The following is a 14,230-nucleotide window of genomic DNA, read 5'->3' on the forward strand; positions in this document are numbered from 1 at the left end:
GTTTCGTACCTAAGCAATCTGTTTGCATCCTAAGTGTTCTTCTCGACTAAAGAATGATAATTAGTGCAAAACAAAACAAGCATCGCCCTAAGTAACCCACCGCGTGTGACAATATGAAATTGGCTTGGAATAAATTATCTTGAGTTACATTTTCTTGAAACTTATAAATACATGTGTACTAATGATCACTTGTGGTCGCAGGATTCTATCGAAGAAGTAAATTTTCTTCTTGACTCTAGTGAACTATAAAGCATTAATCAAGAATGCATGTATTGTGTGTTTACGTCGTGTCCACTCCATGTTTTCATGCATTCATGTGTCTGCTTCGTGTTTTCACGTGTCTTAAAGCTTTGTGTCTTCATGCATTCATGTCTACTTCGTGTATGCTTTGTGTTTTCATGCATTATATAGTCTTCGTGCATCCAATTATGTATTTCATATAATGGTTCTACTAAAAAAGTCATCTATAAATGATTTTTGCTTGAGAACAAGCAAAATTTGAGAGGGGGGACTGTGATATCCCCATCAATATTAGTACCATATAATATAGATAAGTAATAAATTAATAATATAATTATGATTCATTATAATCCTATTATAATATTGCATAATATATTACTTTTGAAATATGAGAATTTAAATATTATTATCAATAATATATAAAGTAAATATATTATGCAATAGTATTAAAATAATATTATTTATACTAATAACAGTATATATTAATAACATGATACATATTATTTTAATAATATTAAAATAATATTATTTATATAAATAATATATATAAATAAAAAATATATTTTATATTATTATTAATAAAATATATATTATGTTATATGTATAATTAATATAATTGATATAATTAAATCATTAATATAATATATTATTTATTAAAAGACATGACTCTTAATAAAAAACTATATATAGAGAGTTTTAACATTGAGAGTTCATCATTCAGATGTGAAGAAATAAAGGTCTTTGGATTGTAAAATCTAAAGTAAATAATTTGATGGCACAAGACGTTACATATAATATATATTTGATGGTCAAGCTAAATTTAAAAAAAGATTTTGTTATCTTTTTACTTGAGGTTTTGAAGTCTACAAGAAGGGAGGTTAAAGTTAATGCAATCTTGGTTCTATAGAATCTTCTTTTTATGAGTTATAATATTTAAATCAAGGGTTTTGATTCTAATTAAAAAATGTTACTCTATTGATATTTGCAGGTTGTGAATGATGCTGCTCTTCTAAAGCGTCAAAAGAAAGAAATTGAGGAACTTCGTAAAAAATTAAAGGTCGGTACGTTTGACACCATCTTTATTTGTTTTCAATTTTTGTTTTTAAAGGATAGCAATGAACATGAAATATATATACATTTTAAATCAGTTTGAGCTGTGTATTGTGAAGCAAGAAAATATTGTTTTTTGAAAATTTCTTTTAAAAGAATAAGATTAAAATTCCAATCATTTGCAAGCATCAACTTGAAAGATGGTGTCATTCTAGGGTAAGCTTGCTGAAGACATGGACAAAGAGGTGCTGAAGTTACGTAATGAGCTATTAAAGGTATGTGGGTAATCCGTTTTGTTTTATGTGGAATATTTTTCTTTAGATTTTGCCTAAATATTAGAATTTCTTTTATTTTGATATTATGGTAGATCGAGTTGGAAAGAGAAAAGTTGGCTATTCAACTAGAGGAAGAGAAGAAATCTCAAGCAGAAAAGGAGAGACTGATAAAAGAACATGAACAAACAATTGAAAATCTCAGCACTATGGTTTGGAATTCCTCATCCAACATTAACACATTTGAAGGAACCATGCAAAAGGTGATTTAACTTGTTGTGATAAAAATTTCAGGTTTGGCTTCATTCTAGAGCTTGAACCCATTACTTGCTGAAAAAATATGGGAATTTCGATGAAACTCATTACTTCAATTTTTGAGGTTGCATTTATTTTGTGTAATATTGAGAAGTGCCTTGATGGATATATGTAGTCTTCTTAAGTTGCTATAAAAAGTAATATATACAAAAAGACGAGTAGGTGTTTAAGGGAAAAGCATGTTTGTAAAGCATATTAACTGGGATTTGCCGGCTTTAGGTTGATAGTTTATTTTCATGACATTGAATAGTTTATTTTTTGTTTATTTTCAAGGTGTTAAATTGTGGAGGGTGCAAATCCTTATTTCTTCTTCATAACTTTCAAAAGTTTTATTATCTAGCTGTCATACAAATATTCCATTGTTATGTCTAGAGTCATGAATGAATGATATTATTTTCTAATTTAATTTTTAGATGAATTTCCACTAAGTTTTTCATTTTCTGGGTTTATATTTATGATCTATTAATTCCAAAATATGGAGCAAAATATATTTTTTCTAACCAATCTTTCTTGAAAAAGAGTCTAAATATTTATTAGTCATAAGAAAACATCATTACAAGAAAAAAGTCATTCACGAGGCGCCAAGGGGCCAAAAAGAGCATTCATCAACCCAAATTCACAATAGAACTATCCACTAACCAAGAAAAAAGTTCCAACAATCAAGAGAGGAGACTACCTTGCATTTACCTTGCATATCGTCCAAAATCATGCTCACCAACCTCTGGGAACAATCAAGCAAAGTCTACTCCCAACTATTAACATTCCATTCATTTATATGCCTTGAGGTTCATTTGGCCATAAATTCAAAATTACTATCAGATTTCCTTGGGTTGTAATCAAAGGAAACAAAATCCAAAGAGCTACTCAATTCAAGACCTTGCCTAGCCATCATAACTAGCTGCCAATACACATAATTATGATTTTGGCTATTCACCATATTTACAAGAATTTGTTAGTCGTCGCAAATGGACTTGTGCCATCCAAGCATACAACATTCTAATGTGATAAGAATAGCCAAAGCTTCCATAAGCTTATTGATCTGATGACCCATTGTTAGGTCTTAATAACATCGCCCAGTTGCAAATGGGGATCCCCTCTTTTCGCTGGTTTGTCTAGGTGGTAGATCAAGTTTGGCAATAGTTTGGAATTTTGCAAGCCTTCCCAAAATCAAGATGTCCAAAAATTTAAAGAATGACAAAATTTGGCTAGGTATAGAACTAGAAGCTAAAGGTGAATGATAAGCCCATATACTATTTGGACTTGTATTTATTAAAATTATGACTCCCTATTTATTAAAATTTTCTTGCAGAGCTAGACAGAAGTTGCAAAAGGTTTTGATTGTTTTATATTTTTGATGATTTTTCAATAAGTAATAACAGAAGTACAATAACATGAACGAAGTCTGAAAATGTATTCCAAATACATTTAAAGCAAAGTCGCTTCAAGCCATTTTTTTTTTTTTTTGAATATATGCCTAATATGTAACTAGATGAAGATTTACAATAATATCCAGATGATTACAACTAAGAATAAAGCCAACCTGAAGGTGTAAGGTGAAATATGAGCGCAGAAGGAAGCTACGGCCAGAATCCAACTCTCAAATGCTGTACATGAAAAAGTAGATGGCTGCCAGGCGTGGCGTACAATTGCAAAGTGCCCACACGTGGGTAAAATACCTAAACTCCAGCTAAAACTCTGACTTAGTACTGCGTTCCCCAAAAGAAACAATGCACAATCTCCAAGATGCTTTTGACTGGAAGAATCCAGACCACTGTTTTGGGGGCTACGTCCCAAAAAGGTAAAGCAAGTGGGTTTGGCGTCCCAAATGCTGAAAGCTCAATCAGAGCCCAAAACACAAATCCAAGATGTAATATGTCAATAATGCCTCGAACTTTTTCGTTTACCTCCTTATAACCCACCAAACTTAGCTCGAAACCTAAAAGTGTCTCCATGTGGCATTGGGTTATAAAATAATATATTTCTTATTTTTAAAGCGGTCAAGTATCCAGAAAATGACTTTTCTCCCAATAGAAAGAAATCTCTTCACCGAATTGCTCTGAGTCAAAAGAGAAATATTTAGAAAAGTTCAAGACCTTTCCAATGAGCTATTACACTAAGGGATATTCACCCAGATGAGGCCAAAAAACCCCTTATTACTCCAAAATGGCTATAACTTAGCCTTATTTAAATTATTAAAATGCTAACTCAGGAGAATATTTAAATATATTAAAATACTTCCTAAATAACAAATTGATAGCCAAAACACCTCTACAAGGTGAAATTGAACTTGTCACCTCGTAGAGACTCAAGACTATGGCCCATCTCCATCTCCTAAAATGTAGGAAACTCCTCCTACAATTAAGGAACTGCTCTCAATTGCTCTTCTACTGTCTGAAACTCCAGATCTGAACACTGTGTACCCTGACTGAGTCCCTAAACACCATTGCCAGCCTATGAGACTCTAATGATAGGCCAACTCTATCGTCTTTGATGTCCACTCTAGAAAGGGGACATGACATTGCTATTGTGGAAGGGGTGGTCGGTGTGGCTGATTGGTGTTGGCTTTGATGGGGCATTTATTAGCATAGTGATCTCCCCCACAAGTGTAACATCCTAAAGGTGGCTTCTATCTTTCATTGCTCTTATTCTTACTTGTTCTGAAATTACTTTTAAAATTCTTGATTCCATTCCCTTTTGATTTTGGCTTGCTAAATTTAAAATCTTTAAACTGTTTCTTTTGAGATCTAGTATCTGTACTTTTTGTATTCTAGTTTGTTTTTCTTTTATTATCCCGAATGGAGTCATCTCTCTTGATTTTATATTCCTGTCGGACAACCTTCTCTAAAGCTTCTTCCATGGTGCGAGGAGTGAGAACATCAACTTCTTCTCCTATTCTATTATTCAGACCCATGATGAATTTCCTCACTTTTAGATTTCTATCTTGTTGATATGGTGGTAGATACATCAATAATCGGGTAAATTTTTTCCACTACTTGTGTACAGTCATGTCTCCTTGCTTTAGGTTTTGAAAGTCCAACAATTTTTGGTCATAAAAGGTTTGGGGTAACCAACAGTGATTTTAATGTTTTGCTCAACCTTGGTGTTTCCCCACCATGTAGCAGCTTCTCTAGTAAAGTGTTATATTCCCCAAATCACTTTTGAGGTTTCTGAAAAGTTCTTAATTTCAAAGTATTGTTCTATTTTGGTTAACCAGGCCATTGCATCCTCTTCGGATTCAAAATCAACAAATTTGGGTGGTTTGATCTTCTTAATATCTGCGGACGAATCAGTCACTATTTCTTGTTTCATTTGTTTTTCAGTTTGAGTGGGTGAAGCTTGTGAGGTTCTCTTGTTGTGTTTGGAGACTTTTGTCTTTGTCCTGAGAGGAGGCGAGGATTGCATTTCCTCTTGGTTTTGCCCCATCTGGGCTGCCATCTTATTCATTCTTTTTTCCATATTATCCAATTTCAGTTGCGTTTCTTGCAAAATTTGAAGTAATAAATCAGTGGATGGTTGTGTGTTTTCATGGATGATGTCATGATCTACAATGTTCTTGTTGCTGCTCATTTTGTTTGTTTACCGTTTTAGCTTGAAAATTTACAAAATTTTGTGTCAATTTATTATGTACATATTTTCAAGTGTGCCTACAACAAATTAAAAGAGTCTGTGAGTGAATATAACACACCAATTTATTTAACTAACTTTAATACTTTGCTGCTGCATTCATGGTAGCCTTATTTATAAAATTATCCTCTATTGAGGATGTTTATATTATGGAATCTAAATTTTGCTTCTCAGCATTCAGTTCCGATTCGGATTTATACATATCTTGCACCTTCCAAGATCTATGGAAGTGCATAAGAGAGTTGCCCTGACGAGCGTTCCAGTTTTAAATTAGTTTGTTCCTATATGCTGCTTTACTAGTAGGAGTCCACTTGACTCTTTCTTTCATTCGTTGCAAACCCTGTTTCAGAGTTTCATTGTCTTGGGGCATGGAGCATCAAGTGTAGTCGAAGTTTGGCATGTTTTTAATTAAGTACAAGAAGATGAGATGTCGTGCCTTCTTGCAAGTTGTTTTACGTACTTGCATCCTATACAATTATTCTAAGAATTTTCAGGTTTACATGGAATGTAGTGTGCCCTAGATTCAGTGTTGAACCCAACGCCCAATGCTTTGATACCATATGTAACAAACGGATTTTCATACCAAAAAAAAAAAACGATCAATAAAGAGTTTTTCCCAACAAATTATTGAACAAATAACTGAATTCCTTTCCATGGGATAGTAATTGCTTTTAACTACCATCAATTAACTGAAATAACCAAGCTCAACTGAAACAATGATCAACTGTAATAACTATAATAACGATTAACATAAAATAATTGTAACAATGATTAATTGTAATAATTGGAATAATGATTTACTATCTTTCTCTACATACAAGTAAAGTAAATGCCTAACATGAAAAGAAGGAAAACATACAAGTGATATCCAGTGAGGCTTTAGTTGGTTGTGCAAGCCTCAGTTTTTGGGAAGAGGAGAAACATTGACTTAGGCTTAACTTCCCAACCTCGGACCATACTTATCCCTACACAATCTATTGAATTAGAAAGACCCTCCCTACCTTGGGATCGAGTTTCAGATACTTTTATTCCAGCCACCTAAGCATTCCAGTGTTTAAAATGTCCGCATAGTTATGGATAGACATGTCTGAATAACTGGCACCATTGACATCAAGTGATCATAGATGGCAAATATGTCTTAAAATGACCTTGGCCAAGGTTTTCTAATGGGTTCAATGACCCGATCACCACCGCTTGACTTGATAACAGGGGAACAATAAAATGGATGAGCATGAGCTATTGAATGAAATTATTTAGATTTATTGTATCATATCTTACTTTTATTTTTATGTCAATGCAGATTCCATCTCACCTCTTCACCTTTTCCATGGCTATACAATTGGTGAGTCCTAGGTGCTCGATCTCAGAGCAATCAACTTTGTCTGTTGATTCATGAACATTATATATTTCCAGCTTATCACAATCTGTGATTTGAAAAATGTGTTCTTCAAGACTTGCATAAAATATCATTTGATTTTGATTCTAGTAGTGGCATAAATAAATCATGATTTCATAATATGGTTTCTTGGCTTTTATTTGCCATAAACATACTAACTTAGAGAAAGTCAATCCTATGATGTTAAGTAAAATGATTTACATCATGTTGTAAACTGTAGCTTACTACTATATAATTAGAACGCAGTAACAACTGATAAAGAAACATATTGCAATACTTGGGTTTCGGTTAACCACATAACCTGATATAATATGGAAGCAAAGATGATGTCTTGCCGGACGCTTAATCAATCTGCCTCACTCTTTGCAGGAGAGGTCTTGAATGGAAATACTAGTATGAAGATTGCTCACGATTTAAAACAAAACATTAGTATAAATGAAGAAATCGTGGAAGGAACAATGCAATGGTTACTAATGATAACTGCAGAGATATCGGTGCTAAGATAAATGTGGTTGGAATTTTGGAAGAAGATAGGTGATAAACATGGGAGTCGGATGCTTGAAAAATGAATGTCTTCTGTCTCTCTCGACTTCATAATATAAAGAGATAATAAGTCTCTTTGGCTTCCAAGAAGTTGTAACATAAAAGAAATGTCTTAACTCTTGGACGCCAAATAAATGTGCCAAGTGTTCAATCAGTTTCAAGCAAGAAAAAGAATAAAAATATGGAAGAAGATTTGAATGTTATAAATTGAAAATAATTATGGTTTATATCTATCTACATGCACGTAGATATATTTGTGAGTTGGCATCATTTTATTATAAAGAAAATAATATTATGGTGTCACTTTATTTTATATCTATGCATACGTACATAGGTATATATTATAATAATATGGTGAAAGATCAATCAAAATCTTTGAAGTATGCATTATATTTTAATTAAGTTAATTTACGTTTTAAATTATTTATTTAATAGCTCATGCGGGTCCTTCAATTGTATTCTGAAGTTTAAGTCGCTAGGTGTTTACCGTACTGGTAAAGTAAATGAACGTATACAGACAATGAACACGAACAACAGGATTATATTCGCAATAGTAGATGAATGATTATTTACAATGATCCCAGATGAGATATAAATACTACCGCCGAACCTTCCCGAAGGAGTCCGTCGGCCACAATTATTTTATCCGCTACAAACTATTTACCGCCGGACCGTCCGCTACAGAATATAGAAACACCGCCGGAGCGTCCGCTACAGAATACACCGCCGGACCGTCGGCTACAGAAACACCGCCGGACCGTCGGCTACAGAAACATCGCCGAACCGTCGGCTACAGAATACAAAATACCGCCGGAACCATCCAGTCGGCTAACACTAGGTCCTTACGTTTTAAATTGTTTTAGAAATGCTTCCCCCCTCATCTTCTCTTGCAATCACCCGTGCAATATTTCCACAATAATAACAAGTTCATAATAATTTTCATAATAACTTTTAATATAATTAAAGAATTTAATTATTAACCATAACTCCAAAATCAAGTATCTGCTAAACTTTGCATGACAAATAATGGATAATGACCGTCTTCATTAAACAGTTAATATAATGAATACAATGGATATCAATAACTACCTACTTTACATGATTATGAAAGAAAAATCTGTTCAGTCTAACGGCTATGAATAAATTTAAAATTCGGTCAAAATTTGGGATGTAACAAAGAAGACAATCACGAAAAGCAAAAGTATTAAAGGGACAAGTCACTTCGATTTGAAACCTTTTGCTGATAATAACTGAAGAAAACAGAATAAATGCTGCAAGTGCAATTGGGATGTGCATCCTTTTAAACATGGGTCCTTGTGGTGAAAACAATATGCATTTTAATTTAAGTGGATGAATCATTAAAGGGACGAACTAAATTAGTTTTGAAACCTTTTGTTTTATAAAAGCTTAAGTTTCAAATTTATATCAGAAAACAAAATAAAAGCTACAGGGGGAGTTAAAGATGGAAAAGTGAGACAAGTACAATCTAAAAATCAGAATGTCACCAGGAATCAATGATATGGATTTCATAGTAGTGCTGTCAATAACAGAAAAAAAATAAATTTAAATCTGACTGAAAGCAAAAAGTCAAGTTTTACATAAATGTCTCAGTTTTTCTAGTATGCAGTAACATCTTTCAAGAGAAACTAGGTTTCCAGCAAGTATGGGATTTTAAATCAAACATACCCCATGAAATCATTAACATTTATAAAATGGAAGAATGCAGCAGCAAAGATGGAAAACAGACTAAGGTACAAAAGGAAAGAAGGAAACAATGGTTTTTTTACCACTCACCAAATGGTGTTTCAGCACTCGCTATATGAGATGATCAGATTTATGGCATCGAATATGAATCAGCACAAACACATGAATTCATAGCTACCTTTTTTAAAAATGGAAATATGCAAGTATCCAGTTATGAGCAGCAGTGAATAAAAAACTCTTTAATGGTGTTCATCAAGCAAAGTAATAGACAAAGTTTTTCATTACATGAAGCAGCCGAAGGAGTTTAAATGAAATAATAGCTTACCTGGTTACAAGCAACAGCAAGAAGGGGTATAGCTACAGCATGCTTTATTTGTACCAAAATATAATTTCGGAAAATACGCCATGTTTCTCAGCCATGAAAAGGAGGAGTCTCACAGCTACAAACAGAGAAAGAAATGGTAAAATCAACATCAACAATGGAGCTCGTGACATGCAAATAACCCAGCCCAGCAAGCAACCAAAGCCATAAATGGAAAAAGTCATCATTTCATTCACGACACTATAAGAGAAGAGCTCAGGGCAGGGAGAAACCAGAAACCCTCAGGATAGACCTGTAAAAAATCACAGAAACTCACAGCATGAAGATGGAGAATAGCCATGGGGTCCAAAGAATGACAGCACAGTATGCAGAAAAAAGCTACAAAATGGATAATAATAGCAGAGTGAAAACCATACCATTTGGCATTTACCTAAGATTTTCATAACTCGTGCTATAAACTCGCCAAGGAAAGATGTAGACTCACGGCGTCCAAAACTCAATAATAGGAGGAGCCATGAATGATGAAAAGGAGTCGTCTCACGGCTATAACCAAAGCCAAGAAGAGGAGATGGAGAGCCACAAAATGAAACCCATGCACTTACAGCAGAAAATCATAAAGAAATAAACATTCATGGCGTCTAGATTAATCACGGCTACCACCAGGAACAAGAAATAACAACAGAAAGCTAGCAGAAACCTTCATGGTGGCTGTTTACCGTACAGGGTAAGAAACTTAACACATGTAGTATAATACGATTCAACACAGAATAAATTCTTTATTCATATATGCACTCAATGATTACAATCCAAATACAATGACTACAATGATGATTCCAAAGTCCATCTCTAACGTGTACATATACCTTTTCGAAGGGGTGACTCAAGCGTCACGCACCCGTTCGGATACTACTCTATCCGTCGGCTACACTATACATTTTACTGACAACATCATTCCCCCCAAAAGAAAAATCGTCTCCGGACGATGATACAACAAAACTCAAAATAAACAAAATACATTAGTGCATAAATACTAGATAGAGGGATGCGTCCCTAGCGTAGTGGCCATCCGCACCCTCAACTCCTTCAGCTCCGCCCATAGCTTGTAGACGTGTTCTTTCCTAATCTTCAGTTCTGCTTTTGCTTCCATTTGAAGCTCTAGGGCTGATTGCATCATCTCTTTGACTTCTCCCAGCTCCTTCTCCTTCTTTGCTGCCACCTGTTCTTTATCTGCTGCCAACTGACTTTGTTTGACTAACAGGTCTGTCCTCTTGGATTGCTAGGCCGCCCTCTCAGATTCCTAGGCTGCCCTCTCTGAAGCTAACCTGGCAGTTGACTCCTCCCATGCTCTCTCAGCTGCTACCTGATCCGCTTGACTCCTCTGAAGAGTGTAGTATGCCTCCCTGTGTAACTTCACTATCTCATGAGTCAAAGCCTCTACTTGGCTCTCCATAGGCGGATCTCTCGTTGTGGCCTAGTCATGCCACATCTCCGTAGTCTCCACATATGGCCATCCCCTCTACTCAAAACAAATTGTAAAGGCAGTAGGACATCCCAACCTCATGAAAGATATGACTCCCTCCAACTCCTTCACCATTGACTCCAACGCCTGAGTTTCTGTTGAATCTAGCACTTGGCGAGCTCGAGTTGCTAGGGCTGCTACATCAATAAGAAATGTTTCCCTCATCCCTCTCTCCCGCGCTATTGGGTGTTCCTGTTGTGTACTCATAGCCCTCTCCACTGCCTTCGCCATACGCTCAACAACGCTATGCAGTTTTCCCTCACTCTGTGTCTGCCCAACCTCCTGTAATGGGTTCTTCGGGATTGCTTCCCGTGTGGGTGTCGGCAGGTATGTCACTCGAGGTGCCGAGGTTCGGTGGAACTGTGTACTCAGGAAAGCACTCACCTTCTGGGTTCGGCTCTCTCTGTCTCGCTTAGGTGATGCCAGCAGTGTCGTATCTACTATGACCACTGCATCCAAACCCACTACATCCAATCGGACACCCGATGCCCCCAACTCCTCGCCTGCTGGTACCTCCATCACCCCTGTCTCTGTGTCCATCTCCATATCAGGTACCAAAGTCTCCTCTCCTATATCTGGTAGAGTCTCACGAGCCAACTTCATCGGTATCTCCGGAGCTGCTATCTCCGTTGGTGATGGATGCGACTCCGCTACAGCTCGTGTCTCTATGGTGGGTTGCGTCATAGCTAAAAATGGTGTCATCACCACTGGCTGCTTGAATTGTCCAAACCTTGGGATACCATGTATGCTTATAGGAACCAAGTGTGTCATAGCCGAAAGTACAGGTCGCGAAAATCTCAATGGTGTAGCTGTGATCACTTTTACCTCCTCGTCCTCTTCTTGTTCCCCCTCAATCCCACTCTCCTTTGAAGATGTCTCCTCTCGACCACTATCTGTGTTCCCACTGTCTGGCCTGGGTCGCTTTTGTCTTATAGTTTTGGTGCCGGGTGTATTTGAATGCCTCCACTACATAATAGGTAGTTTGCCAGGCGCGAGTGGTCTCAGTTTAGCCTCCAGTGCATCATTGGGGACCATCTGCGTCATCGCATCCAAGCATAATGAGGCATATAAAACATTTTGTGCTGCAATGTCATAAATTCTGACATCTGCTCAACCAAAAGTGCTGCCCAATCATATACCCTGTCGTGCAAAATCCCGTTCATCATTGCTGCATGGGGGAAAGAGATATCCGAAGCACGACTTGAACTTGTGAGGCGGCTTTTCACTATGTCCATCAAACAATGCCAATGACCCTCCTGAATATTAGATTTCTTTAACCCTCTGCCCTTGGACGTGTCTGAAAGAGCCTCTTGATCTGCTTGCAATAGGTCTCTGCACACAAGCTGTATCAACTTCACTTCACGGCTCATCTTTTTTGGCTTGCTTTCTATTTTTTCTCCCGCCCTGAGCATGACCAGGTATGCCAAATACTCGTGTAAAATTAGCCAGTTTAAATGATACTACTAAACTGCAATCAAGATATTCAAACGTACTAGTTTGAGAGAACCTGTCATACGTTTCAATCATTATGCTCAAAAACCCTTCATGGTCTTTGATGCAAACTATTGGCATTTGCACTACCCATTCTACCTGAGCTTTCCGAATACTAGCCTTCACTTGGTGGTTGTCTAGAGTCTCTAGCCACCACTTCCGGCACTCTGCACCATTTAACCCTTAAAATGTAATACTTTTTACTGTAAGAATGTCTCCTGGTTGCTTCGGTTGCTTTACTTTATTTTTACTTACACCTGCACTGGTCCTTGCATTGGTTTCTCTTGCTATACGAATTCCGGATGGTAGTGTCTTCACGTTTTTGTTCATGGAAGTGTCCTTGTCTAGTTTCCTCTTCCAAGCCCTCTTTCCAGGTGACTGCATAACTGTCACTTCTTTGTCGTTTTCTGAATATATCACAAACTGTTAGGGCAGTTGTTCTCCGTACACAACTCGCTACAAATTCCTATCTTCCTTGGTGTCTGTATTGTACGGTTTCCTTATTTTCCAACAATTTAACTCCTCCCTGCCCTCCTCTAGCCATACGGTCTTTATAACTCTTCCTTTTGTCTTTCCAATGTACAACTCCTTCAGTTGTAAGGTTCCAACTTTGATTTGAATGGCTTGTCAGACAGTGCGGCTTAAAAGTCTCTTCTTCTTGCTTCTTGTTTATCGTACATGTACGGTCTTGTATGAGTTCTCTCCGATTACCACATGGTGCTTTCCTCTGGCCGTACAAAGGCTTTACTAGCTTGGCGATTTGTTCCTAGAGTCCGTATGGTCTTATATGGGTCCCCACACTTTGCAATGTTTTCCTTGTACACTGCTTTTTGCTGGACATATATCCTGTTGCTACTAGCCATACGGTCTTCCTTCACCTAGCCATACAGTCCTCAATTCATGTTTACACGGTGAATTTCATAGGTTATTTTTTCTCTGTGCTCTCATTTAAGTGCCGTACGACTGCCTTTTCCATATAACTTAGGCCGTATGGCTACAAATTCCTTCTACAACCTCCTCTTATGTTCATTCTAGCCGTACGGCTTTAAGTTTCTACCCCCTATTTTATTTGGCCGTATGACTTCCTCTTATGTTCTTTTGCTGATCGTACAGCTTCAATTCATCCCCTGCTGTGCTTTTTGTTTGTTGTACGAGCTCCAAATTATCCCCTTTTGCCTAACCGTATGGTATCTACACAGGCCGTACGGTCTTTAACTTCCTTCAATTATGATTGTTTTTAATTTATTGCTTGCATATTATATCTTTCAAGGCCGTGCGATAGGCCGTACGACAGACTTTTGTTCCCAAGCACTTTTACTATCTAAAATTCCCGTCATATTAACACATTTGCTTCCTACTCCATGTTTTATTATTTCATTATTTCATACTTAAAAAAATATAGCTTATTATTTGGCACGTTAAAACTATGTTCATCTTCAATATTTTATTCCTTATTATACATATATATACATTGTTTACAGACATTTTTTCTTTTCTCAATTGTTTGTTGGCAGGGGACCGTTTCTTTCAGGGTATATCTTTAACTTCAATCCATTTACTGCATTTGGTATTTCTTTTCCGTCTAGTGTCCATAACTTAATTGCCCCGTTATATCCAACTTCCCATATCTTGTACGGTCCGACCCATTTAACTTTGAACTTTCTAGGCCTGATTTCATTCCATCCATTATACTTCAGTACTAACTGGCCCGGTTGAAAATTATTTAATTTTAAGTGTTTATTGTGCCATGCCTT

At 36.5% G+C, this 14,230-nt stretch overlaps 1 protein-coding gene across 1 annotated transcript in view; it reads left to right on the forward strand.

Moving 5' to 3' along the window:
- Positions 1-14,230, forward strand: part of LOC149576832 (kinesin-like protein KIN-7N) — a 135,328-nt gene that overhangs the window by 73,938 nt on the left and 47,160 nt on the right. Inside the window, exons 11-13 of the mRNA XM_089820355.1 lie at positions 1,229-1,297; positions 1,506-1,565; positions 1,658-1,825. Of these exons, the coding sequence (XP_089676481.1) occupies positions 1,229-1,297; positions 1,506-1,565; positions 1,658-1,825 (297 nt within the window). The remainder of the gene's footprint in view (positions 1-1,228; positions 1,298-1,505; positions 1,566-1,657; positions 1,826-14,230) is intronic.

The sequence above is a fragment of the Cupressus sempervirens genome, chromosome 1 (assembly GCF_028749045.1).
Source record: "Cupressus sempervirens isolate cs-2001-9-10 chromosome 1, ASM2874904v1, whole genome shotgun sequence".
NCBI lineage: Eukaryota > Viridiplantae > Streptophyta > Pinopsida > Cupressales > Cupressaceae > Cupressus > Cupressus sempervirens.